We start from the raw sequence: 15,729 nt of genomic DNA on the forward strand, positions 1-15,729 counted from the left end.
AAATAAGTAATTCCGACGTTTTTCTGTTTATTTTTTCTTTAAAAAATCCAAACTACAACGATCAAATAAGCTACGTTCCACTAATGTATAAAAAGCTGCTTGCTATGAAAATCATGCACACATTTTGTCACATAAACTTGGCAGCACTTTCAACATAAATTGTCATAATTACTGTTATTTCTCTAAAGAGCTCAGCAAGAGGGAAAGGGAGGATATGAATCTTGTGTATAACAGAAAAAAATATAAACATAAACAACAGAACGAAAATAGCATCGACACGAAAAAAAAATCCGGCCGGTCTGTGCCTGTTAAATAAAACATTAATTTCATTACACAAATTAATTGAAAATCCATTCTAAATTTGTTTATTATCATTGCAAATAAAGATAACAATCGAGAAAATGTTAAAATTGCGTTCTCCGGTGCGCGATATACCCGGCACAATGTCCGATCTGGGCTGTATCTCATTTGTATCGCTGTTCATTCCCCTCTGCTTTGTATTCCAATTGTGTGTAGTACTGCCCGAATTCCATGAACCGGGCAGCTTAATGTTTATTTTAACCTGGATTGGTGGATTGTTTGTTGTCTTTCAAATTGCTGGGAATTTTCTCGCCTGCATGTTGGTGGACACCAGTATAAGAGGTAAGAGATAAGATAAGTGAAAAATGAAATTAATCATGTTTTTTTATGTTTCTCAGATTAGTACAAAGAACGAATGTTTGTGAAGTATTGGAAAATTGATTTTAGTGTGTCGCTGTGAGGCGAAATGCATAGTGAGAATACCTTTCAGTGAAAGGTGGAAAATTTTGTATGGGCCTTCAGACAAGACATTCTGAAGATTTTTGTTTCCAATATTGGTTTCAGAATCCCTTTATACGTTTTAATAGATTTGCTATATAGACTACTCCAAAAGCTTTTATGGTCTGTATAGAGAATACCTATGGAGGTCATATGTTGATGAACATGTATGAAAACGTTTAAGTCATTTATTTATAAAAAAAGCTGAAGAAAGTGTTGTGCATATAAAAGACCTATTATACCTTCTCTTTAAGTGGACTTCTAAGAGATGAAATCTAAGTCCTAAAGTTTTATTTTAAGTTTTCTAGAAAATAACAATTGAAACAGCCTTTTTTGGACTACTATCAACAGGACTTAAATTATGTTGACGACCCCTTTATATTTTAGGCCTATTTTCTTCTAATTCCATTAAATTGACCTCTTGAAGATGACCTCCCAGACTTCTTGAAAAACGTCATCAAATACCTGGAAAATATATGTCACTTAAATTTCTATAAAAAAGGAATGGTATTTAAGACCTCTATCAAGAGAACTTCTGATCCCTTTGGAGCTATACAGGATGAGATACAAAAAATACGCTATACTTTTTACATTTTGTTTATATTTTATTGAATGAAAGCAAAAATGTCGGAAATAGCATCAAATTTTAGAATAAGTTTAGATTTGTTCGAATTGGTCACATTTGGCACGAATTATAGCCTCCAAACGGCCAATGAAACCGTCACACGCAGATCAAATGTAGCTCTGCGGTATTTTGGCCCATTCCCGGCGAAGCGCTAGCTTGAGGTGATTGAGACTTTGGTATTTTTTAGTGCCTACCTTACTTTCCAAAGTACTCCAGACAAAATAGTCCAACGGATTGATATCCGGAGATTTTATTGGCCATTGTGCGCTGGAAATGAAGCGAGGAACTTCATTTTGTAACCCATCTTGGGTGGCGCGTGCTGAGTGCGATGGTTCTGAGTCCTGATGGAATATCCAAGGTCTGCGGCCAAAATGTGTGCGTGTCCAAGGCTTTAATACACCCTCCAAAATATTTTCGCGATAATATTCGGCATTTATTCTGATGCCACGGTCGATTAATACGAGCGGAGAGCGACCATCGGCTGTTATGGCGGCCCACACCATCACAATGTCTGGCGCTTGAGTGGATTTCTTTGCACATTTTCAGCTGACCTCTTTGGCAAGTAAACACGATCATTTTGTTTGTTTTGACAACGAATGTTTTCTCATCGGCAATTCACCACTTTCGGCCAAGCGAAGCAACTGTTAAGCTCTTTTGCGTCTAATTTCTTTCTTTTGCGGTGTAAGTTCTTCCACTCTTTGGAATTTCAATGGCTTTACCCTGAGCTCATTATTTCAATATTTGCCGAATGGAATATTGCGATATGTTCAGCTTACAAGCCTTTTATCAGACACTGCGAAGCAGGTTTCGATCAAGTTACTTCTTTACGAACTATTTCTGCAGATGTTGCTGCTTTCTTCCTTCCACTTCCTTGACGTCGGGCTACGCTACCAGTAACACGGGTAACGAGCGATGGTACGAGACACAAGATATTTATTCACAATTAAATGCTGGAGTGCTCTAAAGATAGCCACTTTTGGTTTTCCAGCAGTCTGACAGCAGTTTTTTCATCTCACCCTGTATAAATATCTTTAAGTCCTATAAAATACGGCGATTAAAATTAATGGAGCTTTTATGATGTTTTAAACTCTTTAAGACTCAAGGACTATTTTTTAATTTTTATATTTAACATTTTTTATCAACCACATATTCTTTAATTTTTTTAATAATCCATTTTTTTATTTCCAGCCACCATTCTCACACCACCGCAAGAACCGCAACTTCGCAAATTATGGCGTTTTTGTTCGCTGTGTGAAACACTGGCTCCCATACGATCGTGGCACTGCGATTCCTGCAAAACATGTGTTCTAAAACGTGACCACCACTGCATATTCACCGGCAATTGTGTGGGTTATCGTAATCAACGTTATTTCATTCTATTCCTGGTTTATGTTATCATTGGCTGTTCGTATTGTTGTCTCTATAATTGTGTATATTTTTGGTATTTACACAAAGATATCTATTTAAATTCGCGTACCCTAATGAGCCTCATATGCCCATTTGTGGGTTTCTTTTTCGATATATCATGGAAAAATGTATATCTACTCACATATGAATTGGGTTTTATATCTTTGTTGTATGCCCTGATTTTGTTTCTATTCCATTGGCCAAATGTTTTAAGGGGTTCGACAACACATGAAAGTCTGTCGGCGAAGTATGATATGGGTCGTGAACAAAATTTAGAAATGGTATTTGGTAAACGTTGGCGTTTGGTATGGCTGTCGCCTTTGTTGGAGAGTGAATTGCCTCATGATGGTGTCCACTGGGAGTCGTTGTTAAGACAATCTAGTAAAAATCGTTAAGCAATGGAATTGAAAGAATATCAAAGGTTTCAATTTAAGTTTTTTCTATATAAATTGTGAATAATTTAAGAATTTATTTTAGCGAAATTTTGTAGCAAATAAATGATAATTTTATTGTAAGAAAATTAGTGTTTTATTGATAATGGTTATGCCATCATTATTTTGGGGCCCGATAACAAATAAAAGCTGCTTTGTTTGGGGATGAACGACCACAATATTAACTTTTTAATGTAAAAAATATATTGAACCAGGGAAAATGTCCTTATATCCTACTCTCATAGAATTTTTTTCGCAATCCTGAGGATCGTGTCATATTACTTTCCTGCATAAAGCGTAGTTCGACCGCAATCTACATCAACATGTCTTTGTTTTGTGATATATATTTTTCTACACATCTTTATTTCGTTTCAAAACTTCCGCAACAGCGGAAACCAACAATCGTTATTTCAATAACTATTCTATTTAAAAAAATAATAATATTTAATTTAAAAGCACAAAAAAAAAACAAAATCAATTAACTTATTCCTTTAGAAAACTATCGCCCACCAACGATTTCATCTTGGCTATATGGACTTCATTTAATGTGAAACCTTTGTTTATACGTTCGGCCAGGGACAAACCATCCATATGATTTTCCACAGCATATTGCAGACATTGCAAGGCCTGGGATGGTGATTTGTTTACAATGGCCGCCTCCACAAATTCCATGAGGCATGCATCGGAGGGGGTACCAGGTATGCGATGTTGATTCTTGTCAATATTATTGAAAACCTCCACGGCTTTCTCCCAGTTACCACCGCGCACAAGAATAGTTAGAATATCACCAATCATTTGTCCGGTGAACGACAATTTCTTTACTCTACCCTCCGATTCCACAACTTTGTTATAAATATCCAAGGCAACCTTGGCAAATTGTTCGGGCAGTTGTTGTTGAGACTTCACTGTTACATCTGGTTTATTATTCAACATTATTTTCAGGGTACGCAGCAGCAAACTTTCACGATTAATGTGATCGAAGATTACCATATCAGACCAAAAACGAGGCATCAATTCATAGGCACCATTAAGTTCAATCATTTTCAACACCTCCTCCATAATACCAGGTTCGGGTATATAAACATTTGGTACCAATTTATCATATGTCTCCAGGAACTCCTCAATTGTTGATGTCTGGGACAACAGGGCAAAGTAATGCCTATAATAAATCGACTCCTTATACGTGTCACCAATCAAATCATAATTGTTACCAACATGCAGGAGCTTATCGACCTTTTTAGCCAAAGAACGATCATGTAAATGATTGCGACAAACATCCATGGCTGTGGCAAAGAAATATGTATCTTTGGGATGTTGAATTTTGAATTCTTTGCCTTGAATTTCATTGAGAATATCCACAATAACATGGGACACTGGACCACGTTCGCGGCAGAAGATAATTAACACATAATAATAGGAGCCCAAGCTAAGTTCAACACCCAATTTCTTGAATTCCGAGAGAACTTGTAGAGCACAGGTGCGACCCATTTTATAATTTCCAAAGGAACTAATGCACTCGAGTAAACCATTTAAAGTTCCGAGATCGGGTTTCAATTGCTGTTGTTTCATTTGTTGCAACAAATCTTTGCACAATTCCCATTTCTGATCGGGAGTCTCTTTGAGGAAATTCACATTGTTGATAATCGAATTGTATGTTGCCGTATCCAATTGCAGTTGTTTTTCCAAGGCCTCTTGGAAGAGGGCATAAGCTCTGTCGGCCTGTAAATAGGTGAGAGATAACATTATTTATCGTGTTAGATTACAATTTGGAATATTGGATTGGTAATTTATTGATGGAAAGGCTTTAGGCCGTATAGAATGTTTTTTAGAAGGAAGTTCATGAAAACATTTTTAAGCTAATAAATTAAAATGTTTCAGAAGACCCTCTATTAAATCCTATGAATTTAAAGAAGACCTTAGGGCAATATAGAGCTTAAGAAAGCAGATTTCCTGATGAATTTTCGAAGGTCTTCTTTTAACAATTACACAATTCGGCCCATAAGAAATCTTCAGGGCATTTAGAAAAATATCTTATAAAGGTCGCTCAAACTGTGAATATGCTTCAGGAATTTCCATCCAATAGGAATTTATGTCAGTAGACATCTTATATTATTTTATCCATAAAGGACTTTTAACAGAAGGCCTTTAAATTTGCTAGAAATAGGAGCCATTTGGAAGACTTTTTTGTATAAAAGTTCTTAAATCGACAGAGCTCGTTTAGAAGGCTTGCTATTAACAGAAGTCCGATTAAAGATCTTCTATCAATAAAATCCATTAAGTAGACCATACTTCACATACTTCCCTTAAGTAGACCATACTTACAATATCAAATCTATTGGCTTATTTCCAAAAAATCTGCTCCCCCTCTCTTTTTCTATTACCTGATAATATTTCGCCATACCCCGGATGATGGCAGCATAAGCCTGTGGGGTTTTCGGTTCAATTTCATTGAAAACTTGTTCAGCTAAATCACCATCTTTCCAGGTTTTTGTTTGACGCTGCTGCCCCTGGGTATTCTCTTTGAACCAACGTTCTTCATAGAATTCCTCTGGCATTGGTTCTTCATGATTATAGAAACTCAGCAATTCCAACATACTCTGTTTGGCTTCCGCCGTAATCTCCACACCTTTGGTTTTCATAAGATTATAAACGAAAACAGCATCCTGAATAAGGGACTGCTTAATCAGCTGCTCCAGAGTCTCTAGTGTCACCTCCGATTCTTCATTGAATACCATTTTGGGGGCAAATGCCTCAATGGGTGGTTGGGCTTCTTGGTGCTGTGGCGAGGAAACACACACACGCATTAATACAAAACAACCAATAGAATAACGCAAGACATACCATAAATAGATTACGATGTTCCTCCTTGATCCATTTGGCGGCCTTGCGACCGGCCTCTTGGGCCATTGCAAAGGTCCGCTTGCTTACATTCGATGTGGGTATCAAGTACGGATCATCATGGAATTTATAGTGAGGTGCTGTGGGATCTCTACCCACGGTGGCGGACAGGGCTTCCAAAATCGCTGTGGGTGAGCGTTGGATACGTTTTGGTATGACAATTTGTTCTTCGGCTGCTGATTGTGTCACGGCAGATGTGGTTTTTATCAGACGCACATTGCAATTTCTGCTGATTGCCGGCAAACGTCTGGCTAAATGCATTGTGGAGTGTCTTTATAAAAGTTTTAATAAACAAATTAATAAACTTTTATTTGAAATACAGAATGATTACAAAATCTTCCACAACACACCGCAAAACTATTTGAGAAACAACAACAACTACACCAAGTGTTTGATGTCTGTCAAAAATTTAGAGGTTATGTTTGGCAAACAGCTGTTTGGAGGGTTGCCAGATTTTGTAGTTGAATGTGTGGTGAATTGTTGTTTGCTGGCAGGGATGTGACCATGGGAGTATTCAAATATCCTTCCAAGTGCTATAAAGGAATTAAAAGTGGAGACCATAGGCAGCATCTCAAGTGTGTCGCTAAATATTTTTAAGTTATTGAGGAATTAAAGAACATAGCGAAAGTTTGTATAAAATTTTATTTGAATAATAAAACTCAACATCTTGATCTTCTGTTATTCTCTTTTAAAATATTAAATATTGAAGAATACGTATCTGGACAGGGATGCTCTTTCTTTCTTTATTAAAGCGGGTAGCAAACTACCAAGAGGCCATTCATCCAACATGGGGAAATTATTGACCACGTTTTTTCCGAAACTCCGAAAATAGAAGGAATTATTCCAGAACACTTTTCGATATTATAAAGGAAAATTTGTCTAGAACAAAACTGGTTATCATTGGAGAGATCAACAAGAGCATGTAAAGTAGACCTGTTAAAATAGAAAAGAGACGCACTATATGTTTGAGATCTAGGATTCTATAGAATCTTTCACTGGTTGCTTTAGATGACAATGTTTTGTTCCAGAACCTGCAATATAGTACTTTTGCGTTTACTCCTACTCTTCGACAGTAGGAGAATATGAAATCTATTATTTGGCCCATTACCACACCAGACATCACGGACCAACGCCGCTCAAATTTATGACTATAAAGTAAAATGTCAACAATATTGAAAATGAGAAGGAAGAAGACATCTGATTTGTCCTTGACATAGTGTTTTTATAGAAAACATAAACATCAAGGAAAATATATTTTGCTCAATATCATTCCTGTCGCCCAATTAATCTGTAATTTTAAATCATAGAATTAGACAAGAACCAGATTATTTCTTGAGTTATAGACATGAAAGGTTTTAAAACCTCAATAAGTAATTGCAGTCTTGATGTGGTAGTCTCTTCTGAATATGCTGACTGGAGATAATGCGAACTTTTTAATATTAAAAATTCCTTCAAGCAAATTTTTAGATCACTTAAAGTTGTGTCGCCAAACAGAGACCCCTTGAGGTATTTTTGAGTTCCTTTTCAGTCTTTCTATGAAGAAACAAAAACAGAAGCCTTTTCTGGAATTATGGATAATTGAGGTACTCCTTCCATTAGCTCTTTTATTGTTCCCATTGAAGACTTCTTGAGATGGTCTGTTAAAGACCCTTTGTCCTTTATTGAAGAGAAATACCTTTCAATGTCTCTATTAAAAACAAAAACACATAAAATCCTTTTCTTATGGCAATATAAATATGCAGTTTAATAATTCTGAACTCTAAAATTAATAGCAGGATGTTTACTCCATAATTTCGCGATTATTAAAGTGTATTTATAAAAGGCAATTATTCCGTTCTCATTATGTCAAAAACCAGGTACATGACAAATTCCGCATGTGTATACATGTGTACGTATGTTTCTTAAGGTAATCAAACAAAATCTTCAACCACACAACAGTTGGATATTAAATCCCCACACAAATTCAACCTTTCAGTTGCTGATCAAACGCCGATTTGTTTAAACCTTCTCTCAGATCGTTTGCGAATAGTAATCATCAACCATGCCGTTGACTTTATATTACGATGAACGTAGCCCACCGGTGCGAAGTGTTCTAATGTTAATAAAAATGTTGAATATTGAGGTGGATTTGAAAGAAGTTGATCTTTTCAAAAGGGAGCAATTGCGAGAGGAGTTTTTGGAGGTAATGTTAATGGAATTTGGATTTGATATCTATTAAATAACAGTTTTAAATAATTTTAGCTAAATCCAGCCCATACTGTTCCGGTTTTGATTCATGACGATCTAACATTAACCGATAGCCACGCAATTTTGATTCACTTGTGTGAAAAATATCAACGTGATGATCAGGATCTGTGGCCCAGGGATTATAAAGAACGCCTGAAGGTTTTGAATTTATTACTGTTTTCTTGTTCAGTGGTCTTTCGCAGGGACAGTGATGTTATGGTGAGTTAAAAAATAATAAAAAGAAAGGGAATTGGTTAGCTGATAAAAAGTAAGAAATAAAAGTAGAATGATTCCGGATTCACAGACTAAACATTGTCCAAAGAAATTTGAGTTTATGCATAAAAGAGGAAAGAGAGTGTTCATTTATCTCTTCTTTGCTCTAATAACTTAATTTTTATTTATTAAAATGTTTTGCGTCTTCTGTTAGTTTTAATTTGAAACTAGTAGATCGATCTTTGTTCTAAGACCTTCATTAAAATGCGTCTAAAATTGTTTTTTTTTTTTTCAGTCGGAAATTGTTCGTAAAACCTTTCCCAAAATCGACTTGGAATATCATCAACGTAAAATCCATGAAGTTTACGATATGATGGAACGTTATTTGGGACGAAATAAATATCTTGCCTTGGATAAAGTGAGTATTGAAAAACCAAATGTATTTTAATGACTGCCGAGTTTATTATGCAAAAATATTCTCATTCACCTCCAAGTGGAAGATTGAATTTCAATTAAATTCATTTTATTTTTTCCTGTCTCTTTTAGTTGACAATTGCTGATCTGTCCGCCATAACCACATTGAGTACTGTTGATCTCATATTTCCTATTCAAACAGAGCCAGAGACATTAGCAGCAACAGCTAAATGGCCTCTATTAACGGCATGGATGCAACGTTTGAAAGAATTACCTGAATATCAAATTAATGCCAAGGGATTAAATATCTTTCGTGAGGTTCTTAAAGTCTATGGGAAATTTGAGTGTCCCACAAGCGCTTGAGTGAAAAATAAATTTAATTCAGTTGTGAAAAGATTAGTAATTAACACATGCATACACATATGTGATAAGTATAAGTAAAATATTCGTAGATAGAAGTAGATTGCGGTATTTTTTAAAAATTCAATTTAATCAAAATAAATACATATTCCAGTTATCCATGAAAGACCCATTTAGTCATTATAATGGAAATCTCAGTGGGTATACTCGGAGTAAATACGTATTTCAGTTATCCATGAAAACGTATTATATTCTAAGTTATACGTATGTACTTATGATCATTTTGAAGGCCGTTCAATAAATACATTTCGGAATCTACCAAAGAAGCTCTCTTTGAGGTCTACGATTGAAGTCTTCTTAAGGTCTTCCATGGACGATATTTTGAGACCTCCTTTAAAGAATCTTTGACGGCTCCTAACGAAAGCTTCCTATAAAATTTCATCAAAGACGCTTTATGGCTTTCTTTGAAGATTTTAATGTCAACTATCATTCTTTTTGTATCTTCAAAAAACAAAAAAAAAAAAAAAATATATATATATATATATATTTAAAAGCCGCCATGAGGACTTTTTTAAAGCATTCTTGACACTATTTTGAGGCTTTCTTTGTAGTGGCCCCTTTTTAATGCAATTCGTGGACTTGCATTTAAGAACTGTTAAGGCTTTGTAATGAGATTTCATTGAAGAATTTCTTTTTTTATTGAATCTAGGACTTGGTAGAGTCTTATCATGAAATTACTTTGAGGTCCTCTAATGTATACCAAACAAGATCATCTGTTGAAGATCATTTTACCCCTTTTGTGGTTACTTTTATGACGTCTTGAGGCTGTCTTTCAAAGAACTTTGAAAGCTATAGCAGAAGTTTCATGTCAGTTTTGAAAAAAAATCCGGTCGGTTTAATGAGCGAATTTCTAGGCTTCTCTTTTGAAGACCTTTTGAGGCCTTGTTCCAAAAATCTTTTGAGTAACATATTGAAAGCCTTTTGTGTTCTTTTGTTAAAGACGTTTCGGGATAACCTATTCAAAACCATTTAATACATTCTATTGAACATATTTAAAATTTTGGAACTTCTACAACATGCCTTAGCAGTTTTCTTTTGAATATTGTTTGGGACTCCTACAGAAGACCAATGAAAGTTTTTTTTTATCAAAGACTAGTTGTCATCCTTTATTGGAAGTTGAATATAAGTCACCCAATGATTTTCTATTGACAACGTTTCGGAATATCTTCTAATGATATTTGCGTTCCTCAAATGAAGGGTTTCCATTGAAAACTTTAAGGGTCGTCTGTTGAAGACTTTTCAAGGTGTTATATTGCAGTGGTTTTCGATAAAACATATTTTGGGGTCGTCTAGCAGAGACTGTCTTCTGATGACTTATAGGGACTTTTTGAGATCTTCCACTGAAGTTAATTTGAAGTCTTTTATTAAAGATTTTTCGAAGCCTTGAAGACCTTTTGGAGCCTTCTATTGAGTATTTCTATTGGAAGCCATTAGATATGAAATTCTGAGCCACTTTGAAGTGTCTATTGAAACCTTTTTGTTCGTAAGTGGGCCATGTCGGTCCATGTTTTCGTATAGACCCCATGTAACTGTACCTCCCGATATTCGGTATTTTGATGCTTTCAACAACATTATTCAACGGAATCTTTTCAAATCTCGTATTTGAAGTTCGTAATGGGTACTACAGCCTATGACAAAAATCTTTGTAGGCTGGTTCACGTTTTCGTATATCTCCCATGTAACGCTACCTCCCGATATGCGATATTTTCATAATTTTAGAGACATTATTCACTGGAACTGTTTGGAAATTTCGTATTTGAAATTTGTAATAGGTACTACAACCTACGACAAAAAATTTCATATCTAGGTCCATGTTTTCGTATAGTCCCCATATAAAGGTTTTCATTTAAATGGTAGTTTTCGGAATTTTCCTTCTAAATAGTGGACACTATTAAAATATCGGCCCGGCCGAACTTAGCTGTTTTTTACTTGTTTTGTCTTCTATTGAAGACTTTTTGAATGCCTTTTTTCCAGACCTTTTGTTTGTGGTCTTCTGTTAAAGACGTTTTGAGGCCTTCTATTGAAGACCTTTTGGGATCATTTGGGATCATTCTCTGAACCCATTTGATGCTGTGTATTTAACCACTTTTGAGACATCATTTGAAGAACATTTGAAACTCTTTTGTTGTCTTCTATTGAAGACTTTCTGAGGACAGTTATTGAAGCACTTTTGCGGTTTGTTGTTGACGATTTCTGCGTTCTTTTTTGAAGTCCTATGAGGTCTTCTTTCATAGATTTTAAAAATTTCCATTAAAGTCAGTTTAGGTATTATATTGATGACTATGTGAAGTCATATTTTTCTATGTAATGTGTTAAAAATTTATTGTTTATTGTAAAGACACTTTAAGATTGTTTATAGAAGTTCCTTTCCTCTTCAAAATTCATCCAATAATCAATTTGTTATATTAAAAACTACTTTTATTTAAAACGTGTATATTAAATTGATAAACAAAGAAGATGATAAACATAGAAAGCGTCAATAGACGTCGAAAATTTGTTGGTGGCGCATTATCCAAGTCACTGGAGCGTCGACGACGTCTCGATGAATTTCTGCCATCCTCTGCACGTTTCAGACGTTCCCATTGTCGGGTCATTCGTCGTTTGTACCATCGATTACAACCGTCATCATCAGCTGTGGGAGGACATAGATGGGATGGAACCCGTTCGAGAACATACACCGATTCATCTTCCCTATTGAACACAATCATCGTGGAAAGTGCATCTCGGATGAAACTTTTATGTTTGCTTTCAATTTCTGTTATGGTTTGTTCTCTCTTCAGCAGTTCATCATCAGCTTCTGACTCTATGTGTTTGCTTTCGGCTTCTTCAAATTTCATTTTGTTTTTAAAACTGAACTTCATTATTGCGCGCAATGCGGAGTGTGGTTGAGTTGTGACATAGTTGTCTTCTATCCTCGTTGTTGGTTGCTAAGCAAATGATGAGAATTGTAAAAGATAAGCTTCGGGAGTGTATGTATTTTACGTTGGCTCGCTGTTTCGAATTTGTAATGTGGAAATTGGTTCTCTTTAATTTCCGCCGATCCAATTTCATGCATATATTCAGTTCATTTTGGGAGTTTTACCTAATGTATGCAACAATTTGTTAACCCTGAAATGGTCTCGAGGGGGAGCAGCATTACTACACATATATTGCAAAATTTTTGATAAGTTCCTTAAAGGTATGAGAATAATTTTATGGAGGAATCCTAATCGTCCTATAAGAGATTTGCTCTGTTCCAGAACTGCAAGAACGTAATAGTTTTTACTACGATAACCGATTTTCCCTTTATGATATTGAAGAAAATTGGCAGATTCTTGTAAGTACTGGAACACAGCAATTGTTGTTGTTACTTTTTTGAGTGTTTTGGCACCGAAATTATTCGTTTTTTATTCTGAAAGAAAAAAATATAAAAATTAAATAAATAAAACAATTTTTGGAATCCTTCTTTCGGTTTATTTTCGGTCAATACAAAATTTATTTTGAAATTCATTACCGAATTATGGCTTGTGCTCAGCGACAACAATTTCGATCTCCGAAGCCAATCCTTTACTATGACGAATTAAATCCTCAAGGACGTAGCTGTTATATGCTGTTGCGGGTTCTTCAAATTGATGTAGACTTGAGGTCGCCACATGAGGATGGCGAGAGTGTGGATACCTTCCGCGAAGTATGCTTTAAAAATTCCTTCTTTTTTGAAATATAATGAATCGATCATTTATCTAGTCGTATCCTGCTGGTGTGACCCCCACGTTGTTGGAGGGTAATCTGAAATTGTGCGATGGCCATACAATAATGATGTATTTGTGTGATAAATATGCAGCTGCACGATTGCCCCATTTGTATCCCTGCGATTATATGGCTCGCATGGAAATTCAAAATATGCTTTTCTATGAAGCTGGAATATTGTATCAACTCTACAGTCGGATAATGGTAAGACAATCTGTTCTGAAAAACCAAGAAAAAATTTCAAGGTTTTTTTTTATAGTCAGATATTGTTTTGGAGAAATATGCCAATGTCAATATGGATTATCATGAGCGAAAGGTGTCGGAATGCTATAATACTTTGAATCGTTGTTTAAATGGTCACATATTTTTGGTGGGGAATAGTGTAGTATATACATTTGGGATAGAATAGTCATAATAATATAATATCTAATAATAATAATAATAATATAATAATAATACTAATAATAATAATAATAATACTAATAATATAATAATATAATAATAAAATAATAATAATAATAATAAAAAATAATAATAATAATAATAATAATAATAATAGTAATATAATAATAATAATAATAATAATAATAATAATAATAAAATAATAATAATAATAATAATATAATAATAATAATAATACTAATAATAATAATAATATAAAATAATAATAATATATAATACTAATAATAATAATAAATAATAATAATAATAATAATATAATAATAATATAATAATATAATAATAATAATAACTAATAATAATAATATATAATAATAATAATAATTAATAATAATAATACTAATAATAATAATAATAATAATAATAATAATAATAATAATAATAATAAGTAATACTAAGAATAATAATAATAATAATAATAATAATAATAATAATCATAATAATAATAATAATAATAATAATAATAATAATATAATAATAATAATAATAATATATAATAATAATAATAATATAATAATATAATAATAATAATAATAATAAAATAATAATAATAATAATAAAATATACTAATAATAATAATAATAATAATAATAATAATAATATTAATAATAATCATAATAATAATAATATATAATAATAATAATAATATAATAATAATAAGTAATATAATAATAATAAGAATATATAATAATAATAATAATAGAAGAATATAATAATAATAATAATAATAATCAAATAATAATAATAATACTAATAATAAATAATAATATAAATAATAATAATAATAATAATAATAATATATAATAATAATAATAAATAATAATAATAATAAATAATATAATAATAATAATAATAATAATAAAATAATAATAATAATAATAATAATAATATCACGAATAATAATAATAATAATAATATAATAAGCATAATAAATAATATAATAATACTAATAATACTAATATATAATAATACTAATAATATAATAATAATAGATAAATAATAATAATATAATATAATAATAATACTATAATATAATAATAATATAATAATAATATAATACTAATAATATCATAATAATAATATAATATATCAATAATATAATAATAATAATAATAATAAATAATATAATAATAATAATATAATATAATAATAATAAAATAATCATAATATAATAATATAAATAATACTAATAAATAATAAGAATAAAATAAAATAATAATATAATAATAATAATAATAATAGATAATAAGAATATAATATAATAATATAATATAATATAATAATAATAATAATAATAGAATAATATAATAATAATAATAATAATAATATAATAATAATAATAATATATAATATAATAATAATAAGAATAATAATAATAATATAATAAAATAATAATAATATAATACTACAATATCATAATAATAATAATATAATAATAATAATAATAATAATAATAATATAATAATAATAATAATAATAATAATAATAATAATAATACTAATATAATAACAATATAATAAAATAATAATAATCATCATAATATAATAACTAATAATACACATAATATAATATAATAATAATAATAATACTAATAATAATAAAAATAATAATAATAAAAATATAAATAATAATAAAATAATCTATAATAAAAAATAATAATAATAATAATACTACTATAATAATAATACTAATAATATAATAATATAATAATATATATAATAATAATATAATAATAAAGATTAATAATAATAATAATAATAATAATAATAATAAAATAATAATAATAATAATAATAATAATAATATCTACTATAATAATAATAATATAATAATAATAATATAATATAATAATAATAATAATAATAATACTAATACTAATAATAAATAATAATAATAATAATAATAATATAATATAATAAATAATAATAATATACTAATAATATAATAATACTAATAATACGAATATAATAATAATAATAATAATAATAATAATACATAATATAATAATAATAATAATAATAATATAAAATAAAATAATATACTAATAAATAATCAAATAATAATAATAATAATAATAATAGATAATATATAATAAATCTATAATAATAATAGA

The 15,729-nt window shown here is 31.0% G+C and overlaps 3 protein-coding genes across 3 annotated transcripts in view; 2 read left to right on the forward strand and 1 right to left on the reverse strand.

Annotated features, from left to right (window-relative positions):
* Positions 1-105: 105 nt before the first annotated feature.
* LOC101899784 (probable palmitoyltransferase ZDHHC24) lies at positions 106-3,350 on the forward strand. Its single transcript, XM_005177706.4, has 2 exons — positions 106-642; positions 2,612-3,350. Exons 1-2 carry the CDS (start codon positions 402-404, stop codon positions 3,223-3,225), a joined length of 855 nt encoding a protein of 284 aa, XP_005177763.1. The 5' UTR covers positions 106-401; the 3' UTR covers positions 3,226-3,350.
* A 239-nt stretch (positions 3,351-3,589) lies between these two features.
* LOC101897392 (small ribosomal subunit protein mS39) lies at positions 3,590-6,559 on the reverse strand. The gene is made up of 3 exons (XM_005177694.4): positions 6,103-6,559; positions 5,643-6,038; positions 3,590-4,980 (listed from the first exon to the last, which is right to left on the reverse strand). The coding sequence occupies exons 1-3, from the start codon at positions 6,418-6,420 to the stop codon at positions 3,745-3,747; spliced, it is 1,950 nt and encodes a 649-aa protein (XP_005177751.1). The 5' UTR covers positions 6,421-6,559; the 3' UTR covers positions 3,590-3,744.
* A 308-nt stretch (positions 6,560-6,867) lies between these two features.
* The window catches only part of LOC101899619 (uncharacterized), an 18,593-nt gene continuing 9,731 nt past the window's right edge, over positions 6,868-15,729 (forward strand). Inside the window, exons 1-10 of the mRNA XM_059130823.1 lie at positions 6,868-7,081; positions 7,932-8,065; positions 8,135-8,341; positions 8,401-8,604; positions 8,894-9,016; positions 9,145-9,372; positions 11,890-12,195; positions 12,863-13,099; positions 13,156-13,362; positions 13,418-13,540. Coding sequence (XP_058986806.1) covers positions 8,201-8,341; positions 8,401-8,604; positions 8,894-9,016; positions 9,145-9,372; positions 11,890-12,195; positions 12,863-13,099; positions 13,156-13,362; positions 13,418-13,540 — 1,569 coding nt within the window. The 5' untranslated portion in view covers positions 6,868-7,081; positions 7,932-8,065; positions 8,135-8,200. The remainder of the gene's footprint in view (positions 7,082-7,931; positions 8,066-8,134; positions 8,342-8,400; positions 8,605-8,893; positions 9,017-9,144; positions 9,373-11,889; positions 12,196-12,862; positions 13,100-13,155; positions 13,363-13,417; positions 13,541-15,729) is intronic.

Source organism: Musca domestica, unplaced genomic scaffold, assembly GCF_030504385.1.
Source record: "Musca domestica strain aabys unplaced genomic scaffold, Musca_domestica.polishedcontigs.V.1.1 8, whole genome shotgun sequence".
Classification (NCBI taxonomy): domain Eukaryota; kingdom Metazoa; phylum Arthropoda; class Insecta; order Diptera; family Muscidae; genus Musca; species Musca domestica.